The sequence below is a fragment of the Stigmatopora nigra genome, chromosome 17 (genome assembly GCF_051989575.1).
Source record: "Stigmatopora nigra isolate UIUO_SnigA chromosome 17, RoL_Snig_1.1, whole genome shotgun sequence".
NCBI classification, from domain to species: domain Eukaryota; kingdom Metazoa; phylum Chordata; class Actinopteri; order Syngnathiformes; family Syngnathidae; genus Stigmatopora; species Stigmatopora nigra.
The window spans coordinates 8516608-8537340 of record NC_135524.1 but is presented as its reverse complement, the minus strand read 5'-3'; the positions used below and the strand labels follow the sequence as shown (position 1 = coordinate 8537340).

General features: G+C 34.8%; 2 protein-coding genes across 3 annotated transcripts; both read left to right on the top strand.

Annotated features, from left to right (window-relative positions):
- Positions 1-8689: 8689 nt before the first annotated feature.
- On the top strand, positions 8690-14545 carry LOC144210718 (bone morphogenetic protein 5-like). 2 transcript variants are annotated; one of them, XM_077737552.1, is made up of 5 exons: positions 8690-8929; positions 11162-11295; positions 11367-11444; positions 12718-12824; positions 13835-14545. In XM_077737552.1, the coding sequence occupies exons 1-5, from the start codon at positions 8817-8819 to the stop codon at positions 13976-13978; spliced, it is 576 nt and encodes a 191-aa protein (XP_077593678.1). In that variant the 5' UTR covers positions 8690-8816; the 3' UTR covers positions 13979-14545. The 2 variants fall into 2 exon arrangements, with proteins under 2 accessions (XP_077593678.1, XP_077593677.1); XM_077737551.1 differs by having other exon boundaries at positions 8691-8929; positions 11162-11301.
- A 142-nt stretch (positions 14546-14687) lies between these two features.
- On the top strand, positions 14688-20341 carry LOC144210719 (uncharacterized). The gene is made up of 2 exons (XM_077737553.1): positions 14688-17169; positions 18761-20341. The coding sequence occupies exons 1-2, from the start codon at positions 16947-16949 to the stop codon at positions 19090-19092; spliced, it is 555 nt and encodes a 184-aa protein (XP_077593679.1). The 5' UTR covers positions 14688-16946; the 3' UTR covers positions 19093-20341.
- Positions 20342-20733: the final 392 nt, after the last annotated feature.

The following is a 20733-nucleotide window of genomic DNA, read 5'->3' as shown; positions in this document are numbered from 1 at the left end:
TCATAATGCACTGCATGCAAAAAGCATATCAATCAATGGGCACTTTATTTTGAAGTTGACCTAGGTAGACCAATGAGATGTCGGTATCGACAGATAGCAAAAATATACACAATTTTAGCTTAATGCAAAATAATTCAAATGTGTATGAAATTAGCTAAACTAACATCATGAATTGAGATTTCATTTGTACGAGTATTTTTGAATTTTTGCGATGTTTTTTCGTAATATTGAAACTACAAAACAGTGTTTATGAAACAAAATGGGGAAATATTTTTCCTTATAATTTGAAATATTAGTGGGATTTTCAACTCATTTTGTTTTGACAGGTCACAAATATAATTTGATATAACACAGCTGTACTTTTTCAACAATACAAACAATATAATCAATATAAAAATATAAAAATCAATATGAAATAAAAATCCAAACTTCCTTAAAGCCCCCAAAACTGGAATCTGACGACACAATGCAATTTACTGGTGGCCCTAATACTCCAATTGCTAAGATTGCAATTGGTCACAGCACAAAAAAAAGAATGCACTGTTGCTGCTGCAGAATTATTTGTACAATATTGCAAATATGCTATACATTGTTGATGACTATATTATATTATTGACGTTGAGATCAAGGTGAACATTTGAATAGTTGGTGCTCATGACAAGCTAAACAGTATTTTAGATGTATTTTATTTCTATATGTTTCAGCAGGAAACAATTCTTGGAAATAAGGTTATGACTTAAATTGCACCTTGTGTAGTGTCATACAATTTAAGTAAGAAAAACATACACGAGTCTTTTCTCTTCAAAATGCATGCAAGCATTAAACTGTATATCATGAGAAAATAATGGGACTTTGACATGAAAATGTTCTATACAAACTGTATCTTCTTAAACATTTGAATAAATATCTTACTGAATCCCTTTATTTTGGATGATTTTTAATGGATTTTGAGGTGATGCTGGGTATTTGTCGGGATGTTGAGACTGTATTTTGAACCTAAGTGGAGATAAAAACAAAGCTTTAACATAGTAGGCATACAGTCGGAACTGTATGGCATTTTCTCTCCTGTTTTTACCTGCATATAAGCCGTACCCTCGATTCAATCATCATTTTTTTGTCTGACAAAAGCGGCTTATATGCGAGTAAATACGGTATTTAATGGCAATAAAAACTTTACTGCGGCTACAGCTGCGGCACATTAAAAATCATCAATAATATCCTGGGCAGCCTGGCCGATGAGTGGTGTAAGATAAGACAAAGTTGCAATTGCTTGTTCATATTGTATTAGTTTTTGTTAGTATAACAGCATCGTAGTCATCCTTATGGCTGACATGTCAGCATAAATACCCAACTGTCTGACTGAATAATCAATCTTAGTCTTGTGATTGGGTTGACATGTCAGCTCAAATACTCAACTGTCCGACACTGATCAATTACTTTTTGCCCTGCAAATGACAGAAACATATCTGTCCAAAGTCCTAGTGACAACTGTCAGTTTTGCCTGTATTAAAGACACACTCACTGGTCAATCGACTAGAGTTGCAAGAACATCGCGCTGAACAGGACTCCACTGTAAGAGCTCTCACTCTCCACTTTGCAGTCTGGTAATAAACCTTTTTCCTATTTAAATTGATCTCACTCTTTCTTAACCTGCTCCTGAAGTTGTATGTTCAGACCTATCAGTGGTTAGCACGTCAGCCTCACAGTGGGGGACCTGGATTCGAATCCTGCTTGGTCCAAATGTGTTTTCATGTTCACCAAAGGTAAGGCCTGGGTGGGTTTTCTCCGGGTGCTCTGCTTTCCTCCCACATTCCAAAAACAGATTGGACACTGTAAATTGCCCCTTCTTATGAGAGTGAGGATGAATGGTTGTTTGTCCCCTTGTGCCTTGTGATTGGCTGGCCACCAATTCAGGGTGTCCCCCGCCTCTGGCCCAAAGTCAGCTGGGATAGGCTCCAGCACCCCCCAAGTACCCAAATAATGATAAAGCAGTTCAGAAAATGATATTTTCCCTCCAGAACGTGGGATGCTTCATGCTTTCAGATCAAAGTGATTGCTTCTATCTGATCATTGTGTTTGGGCAGAGTCCTCACAACAATGTGTGAAAAACAGCAGGTAGCTCGGAGTGTTTGTTGTAGAAACAATTGAGTTCTGTTCTGGCAGTTTTATACTGTTCCTGACCGGCCTAAAAATCCTCTTTTTATGGTTGGAAGAGAAGTGTCATATCTTCAGAATCTATCTCAACAAATGTCCAAATTAAGACCCAACAGTATTTGATTTCAAACCAGCCATGTACATTTTAATTGATTCCCACCCACTTGTATTCTAATGAATGAAGGTTTTAAGGAATGGAGTGAGAATGGGAATCTTGCCTTTTCTTCTAGCCAATAAAGAGAACTGGCCATGGAAGCTTCAATACATAATGTCTTGCCTATATTTTTGTTGACACTTGTATCACCAGATCTTTCAGAACAAAGAAAAGAACATCTAACAAGACACAAACTGTTTTATAGCATCAAGACCACAACAATCACAATTATTCCACGTCATCTTCAAAGCATGGACATTGAGTTGGGAGGACAAACCATCTTGTGGAGTGCGGTAAGCAAGCCACCATCTTTTCCACATTCAACATGGTTACACCTATTATGTGGCTGCGTAAATTAAGCACATGCACAGTATATATATGTATGTATGTGTATATATATATGTATGTATGTGTATATATATATATGTATGTATGTGTATATATATGTATGTATGTATGTATATATATATATATATATATATATATATATATATATATATACGTACGTATGTATGTATGTATGTATATATATATATATACATACATACATACGTACGTATATATATATATATATATATATATATATATATATATATATATATATATATATATATATATATATATATATATATATATATATATATATATATATATATATATATATATATATATATATATATATATATATATATATATATATATATATATATATATATATATATATATATATATATATATATATATATATATATATATATATATATATATATATATATATATATATATATATATATATATATATATATATATATATATATATATATATATATATATATATATATATATATATATATATATATATATATATATATATATATATATATACGTACGTATGTATGTATGTATATATATATATATATACATACATACATACATACGTACGTATATATATATATATATATATATATATATATATATATATATATATATATATATATATATATATATATATATATATATATACATATATATATACACATACATACATATATATGTATGTATGTGTATATATATATGTATATATATGTATGTATGTGTGTATATATATAAGTATATATATATATATATATATATATATATATATATATATATATATATATATATATATATATATATATATGTATATATGTATATATGTATATATGTATATATATATATATATATATATATATATATATATATATATATATATATATATATATATATATATATATATATATATATATATATATATATATATATATATATATATATATATATATATATATATATATATATATATATATATATATATATATATATATATATATATATATATATATATATATATATATATATATATATATATATATATATATATATATATATATATATATATATATATATATATATATATATATATATATATATATATATATATATATATATATATATATATATATATATATATATATTTTTTTTTTTTTTTTTTGTATATGTGTATATGTATATGTTTTTATGTGTATATATTGTGTTGTCATAGTTCCACGAGCCTACTTGTCTGCGCTTGAAGGCCTCCACGAGTTTAGACACATGGCAGAAGGTCATGGGAAACATTAGCCGAGGGCCCAAGTAACTGTCAGGCACCTCAACGCTCTTGTAGCAAAAGAATCACTCTCATTCCGTATCACAGCAGATGTTGTTCTCACGGAAGAGGTGCGATATTAGGTTTCCTGAGTCAAAGGTTCAACAAAAGGGAGACCGATCATTGCTGTAGCAAAAAGTTACATTTGCAGTAGATAAGATAGTTTTAATCTTCTTACGTTCACGGTTGGTTGGGGTGAAGTGGCCCATCAAGGAACTAAAGAAATGGTACAGCTGGAAGAAAGAAAGATGATGTGGTGTTTTTTCTTGAGTTGAAAACACATGCATCGTAAATAGCTTGGAAACCATTACCAGACTAATTTACAACATGTTCGGTTTAAATGGTTCAACTATGTCTTCTCATCACAGCAGTGGAACTATTGCAAATTACTGTTTATCGCAGTGGATATGATCCAGAACCATTCCTAGTCATGAGACAATATGATTATTTTTCAATGGCCTTAGATTCTTTTGAAGGTGCTATAAATCTCTACATGGTTTTAATAAGGGATACAAATGTGTTAGTTTGAATGGAAAATCTTAAGAAAAATCATCACACGTGGTATTTCTGAGATACTGTATGAATCAAAAGCATATTATTAGGGTCAATATCATAAGTTATAATTCATTTCGTACCACTTATCCTGACAAGGGTGCTGGAGCCTATCTTAGGCAACTTTGGGCACCAGGTTGAGGATACCCTGAATTGGTGGCCAGCCATTCCCTGGCTACAAGCAGACGGACAATTATTTATGTTCATACCTAAAGGCACTTTAGAGTCTTTGATTATCTTACGTGTACCTCAATAAAACCAACATAGACCACACAGAAATGTTGGAACCCTCAATCTCAGAATTGTAACACTCTAAACACTAACCCACCGGGCCACCCAGATAGAAACCTTATTTGAAAAAAGTACATATTTCATTGTGTCACTTTAGCATTTTAGTTTCACAATCACTATTACTAGAATTGAGTTACTCAACCATCAGAGTCAGGTTTACACTTTATCAGTAATGATATGGATGGGGTTGGGCCCAAAAATATACAGGGTGACCCAAAAAGATGCGTACCCATATTTTATTCGATAAAAAATCATTTTTTTAACGAAATCCACAAACAATTGAGGAACTGAATACTGCCATCACAGCAAAAATAAGAGCCATCCCGAAAGAGGAGTGTGTAAAAGTGATTGACATCTTTGTCAGAGAAGTACAGGTTTGCTTGCAACAGAATGGTGGACATTTGGAACACATCTTGGGAAAGCCATAAATTGACTAAAAATTGACAGAAATAGCTGAAACTATGGTGAATGGTCTTCCATAAACTGAAATATGTGTGGTTGTAATTTGAAATAAATAGCTTTTTAATCAAAGTCAAAATACCAGCATGAGGCGGACGCGTTAATCACTCAGCCGTTGGGCCGCCAATTCGAAAGTTCACTAGTTTAGCTGCCTGCACGGGGAACCAGATATGTATTGTGGTAGTCAAAAAAAGGAGTGAAATTGACATTGAAAACACCACTATCAACAACATTTAACATTTACAATGTATCTCTTTCTCGATTCACATCTGTTTCTGCAACATTGAAGCATCAACTCCCCATGCGATTTGTTACATCCTGCAGGTGTATTTTCTCGCAAACCTCAACTGAAAATAGAATCTCTGTGTGTGGCTCTGGGAAAGAATTCGACCTTATCTGCAGCTTCACTTCAAGAATAGATTTTTGGCTTATACGAACAGATTTTTTTATGATCGTTTATTTTTGTTGGCTGTGACCGTATAAGCATTACACAGCAGCAGCATTTATTGTTTCCAGGTGTTCTATTTCTACCCTCCACATACCGTCCTTGAGAGTCACCTGCAGAGGGCAATAATATTGTTGCAATATTTATCATTGTAGATTTCTGCCTTTTATGTCATTGCTGAAAGAGTCTTCAAACTAGTGTTTCTCAACCTTTTTTTTTTTAGCTGCGCCACACTTTTTGCATTGAAAAAACCTCAAGGCACACTGCTAGCTGAAAATCTTCTTTATATTATTTTTTTAAATCTATTTCTTTTTTATTTATGATTTATATTTTTTATGATTTTTAATATTTTTATTTATTTTTAATGTTGTATTATTTATTATTCATTTTAATTTAAAACTATGTCACCTATATTAACATTATAAAGTCATTTTCATTAAAAGTTTTATTATCAGGAATTAAATAATCCAACCCAAAATTATTCCAAAATAACAAAAATAATCACACTGATCTAACAGTTGGATCTTAAAATAATGAATGCAACGCCTTTAAACCTTATTTAATTTTTGAATATTACACAAAGGTCATGATTCAGAGACTTCACGTCGGCAAAGGTTGATGCCCCTGAAACCAAACAAATTAAGGTTCACGTACCATTAAAAACAGGAAAACGACTTAAATCTTGTAATATATTGACTTGTTTCCTCACGATATTTTTTCAACCACTTAACATTACGAAAAGAGCCGTTTTGTGCTCACACAGACTTAATGTCGACAAAACGTCTGGTTTATTTGACATAAGCAACAAAATGACTACAAACTCATAATATTACGATTTGAATCTTGTCGTAGTACAATCTATGATTTCATATTTCAATTTTAACCTCATAATAACTTCATATTTGTAATGATGAATAGTCATGATAATGTGCACTCGTATTGGCCTATTTGGACCGGATGGAGCTTCAGGCACTTGTTTTGGCTCATAATTTGGTACAAAGTTTGTCTTTACCAAAGATTCACTCAATACATGTACCATATTTTTCAGACTTTAAGTCACAGTCGCCAAAAAAACCTACAATTGAATGGGAAAAAAAAACATATATAAGCTGCACTGAAGTATGAGTCACATTTTGGGGAGATTTTAATTGACTAATTGACTTTAATAACTTGAAAATCATTTGACAAATGATAATAATACTAAAAAATAAATATAAAGACAATAGCAGGCTCAATATAATTTTTACCCCCAAAAAGTATAATTAGAGTTTTTTTTGGAAGCCATTCACAGTTGTTTTTATAAGTTGCAGACAATTCTATCTGTTTGCCATGGTGACCTCTGATGGGAGCAGCTAAAAGCCCACCCACTGCCAATGTGGCAATTATCAATGCAGGTCTAAAGGGCTCTTTTGTGGTTCAGTGTAAAAACAGCATGTGCAATGACATAATGTGTGAATAATTTCTCACTGGCTAAACTATAATAAAATATGCAGCTTATAGTCAAGAAACTACGGAACATGCGAGGTGGCATGTGAGTAATCATGTTTCAAAGCTATTAATGGCAGTTTGGCCTGTCAAATTGAATTGAACGACTTCCACCCATTAAAGACAGCTGATAGGTTAATACTTTAAAATTAAAATAAATCAAAACATCCATTTGGCCCTTGCATCTGTCATTTCTTTCTGAAAGTGGTGATGGGAGAAAAAACTTTGGACAAATGATAAAATATAATCTAAAAAATGTGGTTTTGTATCCTCAAAGACTCTGCAGCACCCTATAATTACATTATATTACTCATATTACACATTATATTATATTACATATTATATTATATCATATATTAAATTACATATTGTATTATATTATATCATATATTATATCACACATTATATTATATTACATATATTATATATTATATTACATACTATATTATATTCTATATTATATTATATATTATATTACATACTATATTATATTCTATATTATAATACATATTATATGATATGATTACATTAAATTTTATTATATTTTATATTATATTACATATTATATGACATGATTACATTACATTTTATTACAGTTTATATTATATTACATATTATATGACATGATTACATTACATTTTATTATATTTTATATTATATTATATGATATGATATGATTACATTATATTATATTATATTTATTATTTTTCCAGTTTACTCCAAGTGCGACATACAGTGGTCCCTCTCTCTATTTGTATATGCGTTTAAATACAACATTTAATGATAAATAATTTTCTTATAATTTTTTGTTTCTCACTTCTTTCGTACAAAATAGTTCAAACTGTTTAGTTGGTGACCGTGGAACAAATTAGAAAATTAATACTGCTCTACTTAGGAAAAATCCAAGTTATGAAACAAGTTGTGGAATCCATGAATTTTGTAATTAGAGGTACGAATGTATCTGCGTGGTTGCAACTCAACGTTTAGCTAACAACACAAAGTAAACTAATAATTAAATTTAAAAAAGAAATACTAGATGCAGCCCACAAAAGCTGTCATTTGTTGGTAGCCCTGTACATCTATACTTGTCATATTTTTACAAACACACCTGCATTTGATTCATATGTATGTATATTTTGAACAACATGAAAATCATCTTCTAGCCCTGAGTGCAAATGAGCTAAGTTCCAACTTTTGCACAACCAAAAAAGGCAAACATGTCATGTGAAAATTCAGGAAAAATACTGCACCAATATCCCCATTTATCTATTTGATGAAAACCATTGCACGAGGGATCAAATTAGTATTTCTGCATACATTTAATAAGACAACATGGGTGGTTTTACACTTATGAAGAGTCGTGCTCGATCAATCTCCGTGTTGTCTTTCACACAGACCAAGGGACAGGACAACAATGTTAAGCATCTCAAGGCCAAGCAGGGCTGCAGGAAGATAAAAAGGCAGTTTTCCCAGACTTGGACAAACATTACCTTGTGCAGCATCCCGCCGTCTGGTTACTCCTACTTCCCTTCGCCTACCGTCGCCAGAACTCTCCTCCATTTGTCCAGTTTGTCTATCCGGAACCGGAGACCATGTCCATTGCCGTGTTCGCCACTATGGCATTGATATGCTCCCCTGTGGTGGTTGCATTTGTCCTGCAGCCTCCTGAGCAAAAAAATGAAAGTCCACAAGACTCCATCAACAGGTGAGTCATGTTCATTTTGGACACTCTTTATCTTGTATGATTTGCTTTTTTCCCCTCATTATTGTCATGCAATATGCTGGTTGAATGATGTTTTTCCTGGAAATTAGTTTAGGTGGGCGGCCCGGTGGAGTGAGTGGTTGGCGCGTAGGCCTTACAGCTCTGGAGCCCTGGGTTCAAATCCAGGTCACGTCCACCTGTGTGGAGTTTACTTGTTCTCCCCGGGCTTGTGTGGGTTTCTTCCGGATACTCTGGTTTTCCACATTCCAAAAAACATGCATGGTAGGCTGATTGGACACTGTAAATTGCCCATAGGTGTGTATGGTTGTCCGTTTTCTTGTGCCCTGCAATTGGCTGCATGCCCAATGATTCAGAGTGTCCCCCGCCTCTGGCCTGAAGTCAACTGGGATAGGCTCCAGCACCCCACGCAGGCCTATTGGGGATAAAGCGGTTCAAAAAATGAGATGAGGCCGCAGGTGGCCCACCCATGAGAATGAATTGATTTTTTGATTCAAATGGAACTAAAAGGCATTTTAGAATAGCATTATTATGCATACACAGAAAAAAATAGAATTATTTAACACAACAAAGCAATAAATAAAGTTAATCCTAATTTAGCCAGGTTGTATTTCAAAAAATTATTGCCATTATTACTTATGTTATTAATTAAGTATTTTCCCTAATTGTATTGCACTTATTTTAATTTTGTATATATTTGTGGTTTATTTTATTTATATTGTTTTTCAGGATTTTCTAATTCATATTTTGAAATGTTTATTGCAGTGTTTTTTATTATTATTATTTTTAAAGAACAATTTTGGTCATTATTCATGAAATTGACCAAATGTGTATTCATTGGCTATTTAAGCTTCTTATAAATATATTTTATTGTAAAAGTTAGTACTACTATTGCTTTTAAATTATATTTAATTTAAGATTTTGTTCATATTTATTAATATGGATAAATTGTCAAATTTATTCATTTATTTTACTTATTTGGATTTAATGTATTTTTTCTAACATTGTGTTAATTACATTCTGACTCATAGAGTTCTAATTTATTTTTCTTCATATCACAATTTTTTTCAATTTTTTATTCATTTTAACATACATTTATTTTTGTCATTTTAGCATTTCATTTTTACACTATTCATATTGTTTATAGATGCTATTTTGTGGTGGGAGATATGGATCACTTATGCATTACTAAAATACAAGTAAAAAAAACACATTGTCTTTATAAATGCATGCATTTTCAAGTATATTTACTTTTTGGCTGCCATTGACAGCGATAGACATCCAGTCCATTTTGACTGGACGTGGGTCCAGTTAAACGGGATTGGATGTATTTTGCTGTCAAAGGCAATGAGACACGATCATACAAATTTCCCCATTGAAATCCTTACTTTAGTGTGAAAGTGTTGTATCAATTCCAGCTTGGTGGTGTTATGATTGGGCGTTTGAATTGTTGTCTGCCTCTCTTTGTGCCCAATGGATGACTTGCAACCTGATTTTTTAACTAAAAACACAGAAAAAAATGATTAAAACATGACAATTATTGATTTATAAGGAGGGAAATCAGGAAATTTAATATACATCTATACTCTTCATTTATAATTTGATCCTAAAACAGAAAGTCATGTCAGACTCGGGTTGGTTCGCGAGCCGCTTTTACGTCAACCTGATTTCACGTGGGCCGGACCAATTTAGATATAATATTTAGATTTTTTTTTTTTAATGAATGGGTTAAAATCCATGAATATTCATTTTTTTAGATCTAAAACAATGTTTATTTTAGCTTTTTTTCAAATATATTTTTAGATTTGATAAAATCATTTTTTAACTAAACTTAAATTGATTAAAAAATTACAATTATTGATTTAAAAGGGGGAAATTCACAAAATTTAATATACATCTATATTTTTCATTTTAATTCAATCCTAAAACAGAAAGTTGGCACTCGTGATTTACTTTCCCGGGCCGCACAAAATGATGCGTCGGGCCAGATTTGGCCCCCAGGCCACCACTTTGCCATAGGTGCATTATAAATTGACAATGTTAAAGTTACTCGCTCCATCTAGTGTTCAAATGAATTTTTGCTTCTTGTGTGGCCCATAATTAAGGATATTTTCCTCATTTGTTGTCGGCCAATAAAACACGGCAGCGGGCCGCTGATTGGACATCCCTGTCTTAAACGCCTATTATTCTCATGTTGTTGTGGTTGTTTTCGTTCAGGTGCCATGGAGACTCCCTCGAGTCCATCCGTAAGGACCTCCTAGCCGCCCTAAACCTGCAGGCAGAGCCACGCCTGCCAGAGGGAAACAAGAAGCAGTGGAGTGGAACTGCCGAGCGGCTCCAAGCCGTGGCAGGTAGAAGTAAGTGGATTGTGCGAAATTAACAAAATTAGCAATTGTGCCAAATCTCTTCTCCGCTTCCTTAGTGCCATCCGGCTATTCCTCCGATAACGGGCAGGACACCCAAGGAGGCTGTACCCAAACCTGTGAAGTTTCCATGACAGGTACACACTCTGATGCAGTTTAAAGTTTACTGTTATAAACTATAAATATAAATTCATAGCACATTTTAGGGACGTCCTAAAGATGATTTTTTAAACTTGTGACATGATTTTTTTCCACTATGTTTTACCATTACAAAGCCAATGACCATTTGATATCCATATATTTAATCCATGAGAAATAATGTAAAAAAAAACTGTAAAGGATGAATAAGATAAGTTAAGTGAGTCCTGCTCGCACCTCCTCAAGACATTTCTTAGTTTACAAATATTATATGAACTTTTCTTACTGTCATTACTTCCAAATAAGAAGTAATCCTACTTAGAAGACATGTTTACCTAGTGGTTTAATTTACTACAGTCAAAAAGCACCATTGCAATAAAAACAAACACAATTACTGATCTGATCTTGTGAAACGATACAGTTCGACACACCAAAAATAGCCAAATTTGGTATCATCACTGATACTAAATATTGGCACATCACTAATACATTTTTTTCAGCCATATTGCACAACCCACTTCAAACAAGCAGCCAGGCTTTTAAAAAAAAGGGTTCAAGCCTTCTGTTGCCACATTGAGGAATTAAACACAAAACTAAGAGTACTAGTACACGTTGTGTATTTAAAATTCAGTCGTAAAAAGCTTCTTGGTGTGTGGTTAGGTGTATATTACACAATAATCCCTCGAATATCATGGTTAATATAGACTTCCATTCGATTCAATACTAGAACTCAGCACTGAAGTAATTATTATTATTATTTTAAGTTCATAAAAATGTGGATATCCAAACTGGAATTTGTAAGCGGAAGCCACTCCCCTGTCCTCTGCTTGCTACTAGAACTCAGCACTGAAATAAATAGATAAATAAATAAATGTATATATATATTTATATATATATATATATATATATATATATATATATATATATATATATATATATATATATATATATATATATATATATATATATATATATATATATATATATATATATATATATATATATATATATATATATATATATATATATATATATATTATTTTTTTTTTTTAATAGGAGGCTCCCTACTATGTGTTTTTTAGACTCTCACGACCATGTCTGGTCTACATTAACCGCAGTAATCGAGGGGTTACTGCATTTTAAAAAAAACATTAATAGCTGGGGGATAAAATCACAAAGTAGTGAATTCGCGATTCGTGAAGATACAATAATCGAGGGATCACTGTGTATTTCCCCGGGAGACACAAAATCAGCATTCTGTTTGTCTTTCAGATCTGGGTTGGGGCAACTGGATGATCTATCCCGAGCGTCTCACCTTGGTAAACTGTGGCCATGACGCATCTTGCAGGCTCAACACTCCAAAGCATGATGACTCTGAGGTTTGTTTGTCTCCTGACTGACAGGTTTTTTTTTGCTCAACATAGACCACCTCACAGTATTTTGAAAGTACAGACAGCTTCCAATAGATAAGATGTGATGTTGCCAAAATAAATATCGGTCCTCTGCAAGTCCTAGCACTTCCCAACCTCAAATGAATGCAAGTTGGCGGCACTATTTACCTCACCAAAGGCAAACCTTTTAGCATTCTTTAACCTTAATTATAAGAAATCTCCAATTACAGAATTTGTTTGGAGTTTTTCCAATATTAATGATCTTCATTACCTTCATAAGGTGGCCATCTAATTGCAGGGCAAGCATGTAAATGGCTTCTTGCCCAACCTCAACATATTTACTTTCCACCTCAAAAATAGTCACCAGAAGTCCTAGAGCAGGGGTGTCAGACTCAAATTGGTTTGCGGGCCGCGTTAACGTCAACTCGATTTAATGTGGGCCGGACCATTTTAGATAAACATAGGTAGACTTCTAATTTTGTTTTAAATATTGATACATTTCTTCTCCCGGGTTGGCTCTATTGGACCCGCCTCCACCCTGACTGTCAGATGCAACCTATCGAGGGTTGTTTGCTTTTGTCTTCATTTCAAAATATTCCCAAACTGATGCACACAAATGTCCTCACAATAGGATAACGCATGACCACCTGCCAGCAAGAAGTAGTATATACTCCTCTCGTATTAGCAAACATGCTCCACCATTCACACTGACTTGCGGGAGAAAAACACTGCTAAAATCTAACACTCCCTCCATTGCTCGTAGAGACATTACACGAGGGAGTTGCGGGGAGATAGACAGTGCCCATGATGTTCTTATGAGCAGCCTCTCGCGTCTGCTGTATGCTTGTATGTCAAAATGTGTCTCGTATGTCAAGATAGATATTTTCCCGAAATTTTACTCATATCTCAAATTCCTCGCAGGTCGAGGTATTACTGTATTCTTGATTCTTAGTGTTGTATGGAATATCTAACCCTGAGGTGTGTTCCTGATTCCGCAGGTCCAAACACTTTGTTGCCAGCCAACTGCCCACGAAGTGGTACCCGTCATGTACATGGATGAATTCAACACGGTGGTCATCACCTCTGTGAGGATGATCCACCGCTGCGGCTGCCCGGCTGGCCGTCAGCCTCGCGAGGACTAAAGTTTGTTGTAAGGAGCGCCCCGCAGCTCCTAATCTTGAAAGCTCCACAATACCCACTTCATGTACTTCCATCATAATCCAGTCATAAAAAAAAAAATCTCCAATTGAAATTGAGCCATTTCTGAGACCCAGAACTCATAATGGGGAACCATGCAGCCCCAATTATAATTACTATATTCATGTTGCTCCGCCTCATATGACCAAGTTGCAAAACCAATCATATAATAAGTTAAAAATAAAAATTAAAAAAAAGAAGCTCCCCCACTTAAAATGACTATTCTAGGTATATGTCAATGGCAAAGATTGCTTTTGAATAACCTCTCAAAATTCTGCCATTTCAGGGGCCCAAAGCTCAATATGGGGAGGAATCCTTCCAAATTTTACTCCTTATTTTCCTTCTCATTACAATAAAAAGGCTTAACAGCCAATCATCTGGTAAATTGGATATACAAAGTGGTTTAAAAGCTGTTCTACAAAGCATTTTGCCCTAGCCAGGGTCTCCAAGGCATTCTCCGCTGTAGTTCCAGGTTTTCGTTCCAACCAATCCAGCATAGACAGTTAAACAAATCAGAATTCCAGCTAAAGCAAACAGCACCTGGTTGCCATTGACTGATTACACTGCAGATGGTTAAAAAAAAGTATCCTTTTGTCTGGATAGAATGAATTCCTGCACCCATTGTGGCCTTTTGTGGAAAAGTTTAAAAGCTTTCAAAACGGAGCGCGGGAACCATGACAAGCTGCTCCAAATGTTTCTATTGCTGTTTCTACAAGCAGCACCATAACATCACATTTGTGTTTGCAAAAATCAGAGCACAGACTTTTCTGTAAATAAGCACATGACATTGTGTAGTCCACACACTGGAGATTTATCGCCACCTGTTTTATCCTAAGAAAAATCTCCTATGTACCGGGACGCAGTTATTTAAAACCACTCACGGGTACTGAGTGTTCCCTCCAAAAATGTGCATACTTTGCCGTGCCAAATGCTTTTCTCGGCTTTCTCTTCTTGTCGTCAAGTAAGGTCAAGTCAATAATTTACAATACACACAGAGGCAAATGTGTTCTTTTTTTTTAGTGCAAACCTGAAAAGGAGCTAGATATTTTTTCTTACTACAAAAAATACCTGATTTTAAACACTAGTGATGTTCAATGAAAAGCAACATTCATTTTTCCTTTTCTTTTTTTAAATACCAGAACCCTAATTTGATTCAATTGCAAGACGAGCAAGTTTTTACTCAAATTTAATCCACACTCAAAAGAGCAAAAATATTTAAGTCTAAAAAAGTCCTACCAATTAAAAAAAATGTGGTATTGACACTTAATTCACAACTAGTCCTCCCAGTTTTAATGAATGGGATATTTACTGTGTGTACTGAAGTTAATATTTTAAAACTTTTGCATTGATGTTGCTGATATTTTGGCATTTCTATAAATAAATGATAATGCTAACCTCTCTATGGTATGTTGCATTAAAAAAAGAACCAAGATAAATACTTTTTACTGCACATAACCACCCAAAATAATTGTTGTAGTTCTTTAGTCTCCATAAATTAGTGCTAAACTGACTTTTATCTGGTTTATCATTGTATATACTTTTTAAATTTTATTCATCATGGGCACTGTCTTTCTGGTCGCAATTTCCTCCTGCAACGTCTCTACGAGCACTGGTCGACAAAACGTCCAGTCACGCGCCTCTCGTATTAGCGGCCGCTCTGCCATTCACACTGACTAACGCACAGGTGTCAAAGTGGCGGCCAAGGGGCCAAATCTGGCCCGCCGCATCATTTTGTGCGGCCCGGGAAAGTTAATGATGAGTGCCGACTTTCTTTTTTAAGATCAGATTAAAATGTAGAGTATAGATGTATATTACATTTCCAGATTTTACCCCTTTTAAATCAATAATTGTAATTTTTAATCATTTTTTCTGTGATTTTAGTTCAAAAATCAGTTTGTAACATCTAAAAATATATTTAAAAAAGTCCAAATGAGCATTGTTTTAGATCTATTTATAAACTGAATATTCAGGGATTTTGATCCAGTTCTTTTAATCCATTTATTTAAAAAAAATCTACATTTTAGATCCAAAATGGTCCACTCCATGAGAAATTTAGTTGACGTTAATGCGGCCCGCGAACCAACCCGAGTCTGACACCCCTTGGACTAATGGGGAAAAAAAACACTGAAAAAAATGCAAGACTACGCCCAGTGCTCGTAGAGACATTATAAGAGAAAATTGCGACCAGAAAGACCGTGCTCATGATGTTATTAAGAGTAGCCCTTCGCGGCCGCTGTATGCTCATATATCAAAATTTGTCTCGTATCTCAAGGTAAATATTTTACTCGTATCTCAAATTGCTCCTATGTTGTGGCAGTCGTATGTCGAGGTATTACTGTAAGTGAAAATTTTGGGGGATTTCCAGAGTTTTTGGGAGCTTGTTCGGTGTCCCGGATTTCCCGCATTTCCGGAGAAACTCCTGACATTCTGGGTACTCCTGAAATGGGGTCGATGGAGGTTGGCAGCTCTGCGTGTGTATTTCAGGCTTGCAAAACAACTCTTTCTTTCTCAGAGTGGATGATTATATGCTGTCATTTCAAGTTTAAATAAAGGTAATCAAAAATCAGTTTGTCCATCTGTGCGGTCGTTGAGGATTATTTATACAAATCAGTGCCAGAATTTGAGAATTTCATGCCTGTCCCAGAGTTTGAACGCTCTAACCACAGAGGGAAGAAAAATAGGCGAGGAATGAATTTTGGCGCAGTCATCCAGGAAACCAGGCACTCCCAACAACATGTTGCGCACTTAACTTCTCGCTAATTTTGCCGTCGGCAAATTTCTCTTGTTAATTCCTTTCTCGCCTAGCCGCGCACCATCTGAGGCAAATATAGATCCTCCCCTTCGAGGCATCAAACCCTGCGAGAGGACAGCGAGACCTGGCCCGAGCCCATCCAGCTTATAGCTGACGTTATCATGAGGAGCTATTCAGCCGCTTGGCTGTCTTTCGGCGTGATCTCGTCGATTCTTCTGGCCTCGTACGCCGCCGAGTGCTTGGGTAACAGGACGCGGCTAAGACCGCTCCCCGGCGACTTGCCGCGGCTTAGCGACTGTTTATTGGAGTGCACGCAGTGGACGTTCGCCAGGAAAGTGCAGTTGCGGGACACGCGGGGCATCCGCCTGCAAGACTCCACTGACGGTAAGCGAGCGACCGGATGGGTGAGAGAATGCGATAAGGTTTGGGAAGTCAGCAGCGGGCAAGGCTACCATGCTTGGAAAGTCCCACTATCTAGGAATTGGACACATTGGATTTAAAATGCATGTACATACCAAAAAACATGCACGATATGCTGATTGGACACTCTAAATTGCATCTAGGTATGGGGTTGAGTGTGCATGGTTGTCTGTCTCCTCGTGCCCTGTGATTGGCTGGCCACCGTTTAAGGGTGTCCCCCGCCTCAGGCCTTGAGACAGCTGGGATTCGCTCCAGCACCCCCCACGGATCTAATGAGGATAAAGCGGTTCAGAAAATGAGATGAGATTGTGAGTGTGACAGGATGTGGGTGAAAATCAGATGAGGTTATACCCCTCTCCCTGAAAATGAATGAATGAATGAATGAATGAATAAATATTCTCCAATGTCCTTTCCATGTACCAATCAAACATATGACAAGTTTCTTTTAATCAAAGAAATTTGAGAGGTCGAATACAGTGTAAACATTTCAGAAATGTGAAAAAAAGAAACATTAGATGACGGTTTGAAAGTTTAGGATTTTGTCCAAAACCCTTCTGGAAAATTCCTAGAATCCTCCCTTACGAATCAAAGAAAACACACGCTAACACGTGGGCCGCCATTGCCTGTGTCTTTTTCCAAGTCAGTATTTTGTTTCCGTATTTATTATTATATTCATGTCCACAGTGTTTTCTCTCTGCTCGAAGAACGCTCAAAGAAAGTATAATTGTTCATTCATTCTTTTTCCACACTGCTTTTCATCACAAAGGTCTTGGGAAGTATGAATAAGAAGTTTATTACCTTTTAAATTTCAATCTCCTTTTTGCATTGCTTTTTCATTTGGGTGGGTTAAAAATCATTAGACTGTTTAGATTTTGATTGTGATGCCCGGAGAATGAGTTGTTAGCATGTCGGCCTCAAAGCTCTGGGGTACTGGGTTCGAATCCAGGTCGGTTCATCTTTGTGGAATTTGCATGTTCTCCCTGAGTTTGCATGGGTTTTCCTCGGTTACTCCGGTTTCCCCCCACGTCCCAAAAAACATACATGGTAGGCTGATTGTACCGTCTATCTTGCCCCTGGATATGAATGTGTGAATTGTTGTCCGTCTCCTCGTGCCCTGAGATCGGCTGGCCACCGATTAAGGGGGTCCTTTGCCTCTGGTCCGGTTGGGTATGCTCTCGCAACCCCCGCGACCCTTGTGAGGATAAAGCGGTTCAGAAAATGAATCTATCTATCAAAAAATCTATAAATACATAAATGTATGTATGTGTATATATATATATATATATATATATATATATATATATATATATATATATATATATATATATATATATATATATATATATATATATATAAGAAAAGAGAAAATAAAATATTTTTGTAGTTCTGTTGTGCATTACAGATAAGACAACTCCCTCCTTTCACTATGAAAAGGAAATAATAAAACCTGCAGAATTATTAAGATAATTATCGTTATCATTTTATCGCCCAGCTTTAATACTACTGTAATATGTGAATGAGAATACTTGAATCTAGTATCCTTCCTATTTCCTAGGAGGCCTTGGGCAATACTGTTGGTCCACTGAAATCAAATGCAACGTGGGCGAGAGCTTCCAGCGCGCTTTTGTGGTGCTGCCTCTCCACAAGTCACCACTCAGCCCGGAATCCGTGACGGTGAGGTGGGCGAATGCCGCGTTGCCTGTGGACACCACCGACATCACCATCCCAGACTCCTGCGGCATTCGATACGACGTCAGCGAGCACTTTGGCCCAGGCAGGAGGCTCGACTCCTTCTGCGTTGAGGTGATCAGGCAGCAAGATGTCCAGGGTCCTAAGTGTCCTCCCCTCCTGGTCACGTTTTGGCAAAGAAGTGTGACTCAAATATGAAATGAGGGATGCTGCCAGTCGGCTTCTGTCCAGTAATGCTGCTATTATGCTGGTGGTGAATGGTTCATTTGGTGCCCTTCTGTGGGGATTTGCCTGTATTAATCCACCTTTTAATACCATCATTATAAAATGCCAATTATACCCATAAAAAATACAGAACAGAAACACAATATAAAAGCATGTAACGGCACCACACACGTATATCAGCCGGAGATGTTCATGTTTATCTTACAAGGTATAGCACATGTAAATAAATTACGGCGTACTCGCCAGAGAGTTGATGCATCATGGTATGGAGCATGTGAAATATTTTCACTGTGAGGATAAACTTGCAATTGGGTTGGTTAAAAAAAACAAAAACAAACACTGACCAGGGAAGCTGTACCAATTTTGTTGGCTGGATTAAGAATTTAACATATAATCTGAGGCAAGGGTGTCAGACTCGGGTTGGTTTGCGAGCCGCTTTCACGTCAACTTGATTTCACGTGGGCCAAACCATTTTAGATATGATATTTAGATTTTTTTTTTAAATAAATGGATTAAAACCCCTTAATATTCAGTTTTTTATAGATCTAAAACAATGTTTATTTTAGCTTTTAAAAAATATATTTTTAGATTTGATAAAATGATTTTTGAACTAAAAACACAGAAAAAAATGATAAAAAATTACAATTAATGATTTAAAAGTGGGAAAATCAGGAAATTTAATATACATCTATATTCTTCATTTTAACTTGATCCTAAAACAGAAAGTCGGCACTCATGATCTACTTTCCCGGGCCACACAAAATGAGGCGGTGGGCCAGATTTGGGCCCCGGGGCCGCCACTTTGACACATGTGCGCTGAGGTATGATTGAATATAAAAAATCATGTACTAGAATTAAGGATTGAAATGTAGCACTTCAATCAGCTTTTAGGCAAAGTTCATGATTAAGTGTTACATTTACATTGAAGTGACACATGATAAAAACTCCGGAAAGTAAGCAGGCACTTTATTCCACCAAAGTATATTTTCATGTAGAATGTTTTTGGAATGATTTAGTCTTAACTACTTTGCAGCATATTGCTTTTTTTTCTTTTTTTGTCATAACTTTTGAATGTATGAATAAAATAAGCAAACATGATGGAAATGTTCTCCACCAATTATATGTAAATAGTGATTTTTTGAAAAGTTTTATATCAGGTCTGTACATTGTTCCATTCACTGATCACTGATTATAATAAACAATAAATTGGATATTGTGGATACTTTCCTTGCAATAACTTGAAATAATTCATCAGTGGTTTATGCAAGATGTTCACATGGACACTGTGTACAAACATAATAAAAAATAAAGTATACTTTTTAAAATTATTATCATTTTTAGATAAAATCACTCTTGGTAAATAGTGTGAAATGCACATCATATTTTAAATAGTTTCACCCAACATTTATTTTGAAGAATACCAATAAATGACAAGCCTGCCCTCTTGTGGTGAAAAGCGGACTGTAATTCAATGTATTCATTTATTATTTTAAAGCATCTTTTCCAAAAATATTTGAATATTTTTTGTTATCATTTTATTTATTTTGTTAATGATGATGATTCCCTACACAACTACTGTTGTTGGTGATAATGCATATAAAAAATAAGGCTAAT

Coding starts and splice junctions, on each gene's coding strand:
- LOC144210718 (XM_077737551.1), top strand. CDS start 8,817: ATGTCCATTGCCGTGTTCGCCACTATGGCATTGATATGCTCCCCTGTG. Junction 11,302..11,366: donor CCAAGCCGTGGCAGGTAGAA/GTAAGTGGATTG, acceptor CCGCTTCCTTAG/TGCCATCCGGCTATTCCTCC. Junction 12,825..13,834: donor CAAAGCATGATGACTCTGAG/GTTTGTTTGTCT, acceptor CTGATTCCGCAG/GTCCAAACACTTTGTTGCCA.
- LOC144210719 (XM_077737553.1), top strand. CDS start 16,947: ATGAGGAGCTATTCAGCCGCTTGGCTGTCTTTCGGCGTGATCTCGTCG. Junction 17,170..18,760: donor CCTGCAAGACTCCACTGACG/GTAAGCGAGCGA, acceptor CCTATTTCCTAG/GAGGCCTTGGGCAATACTGT.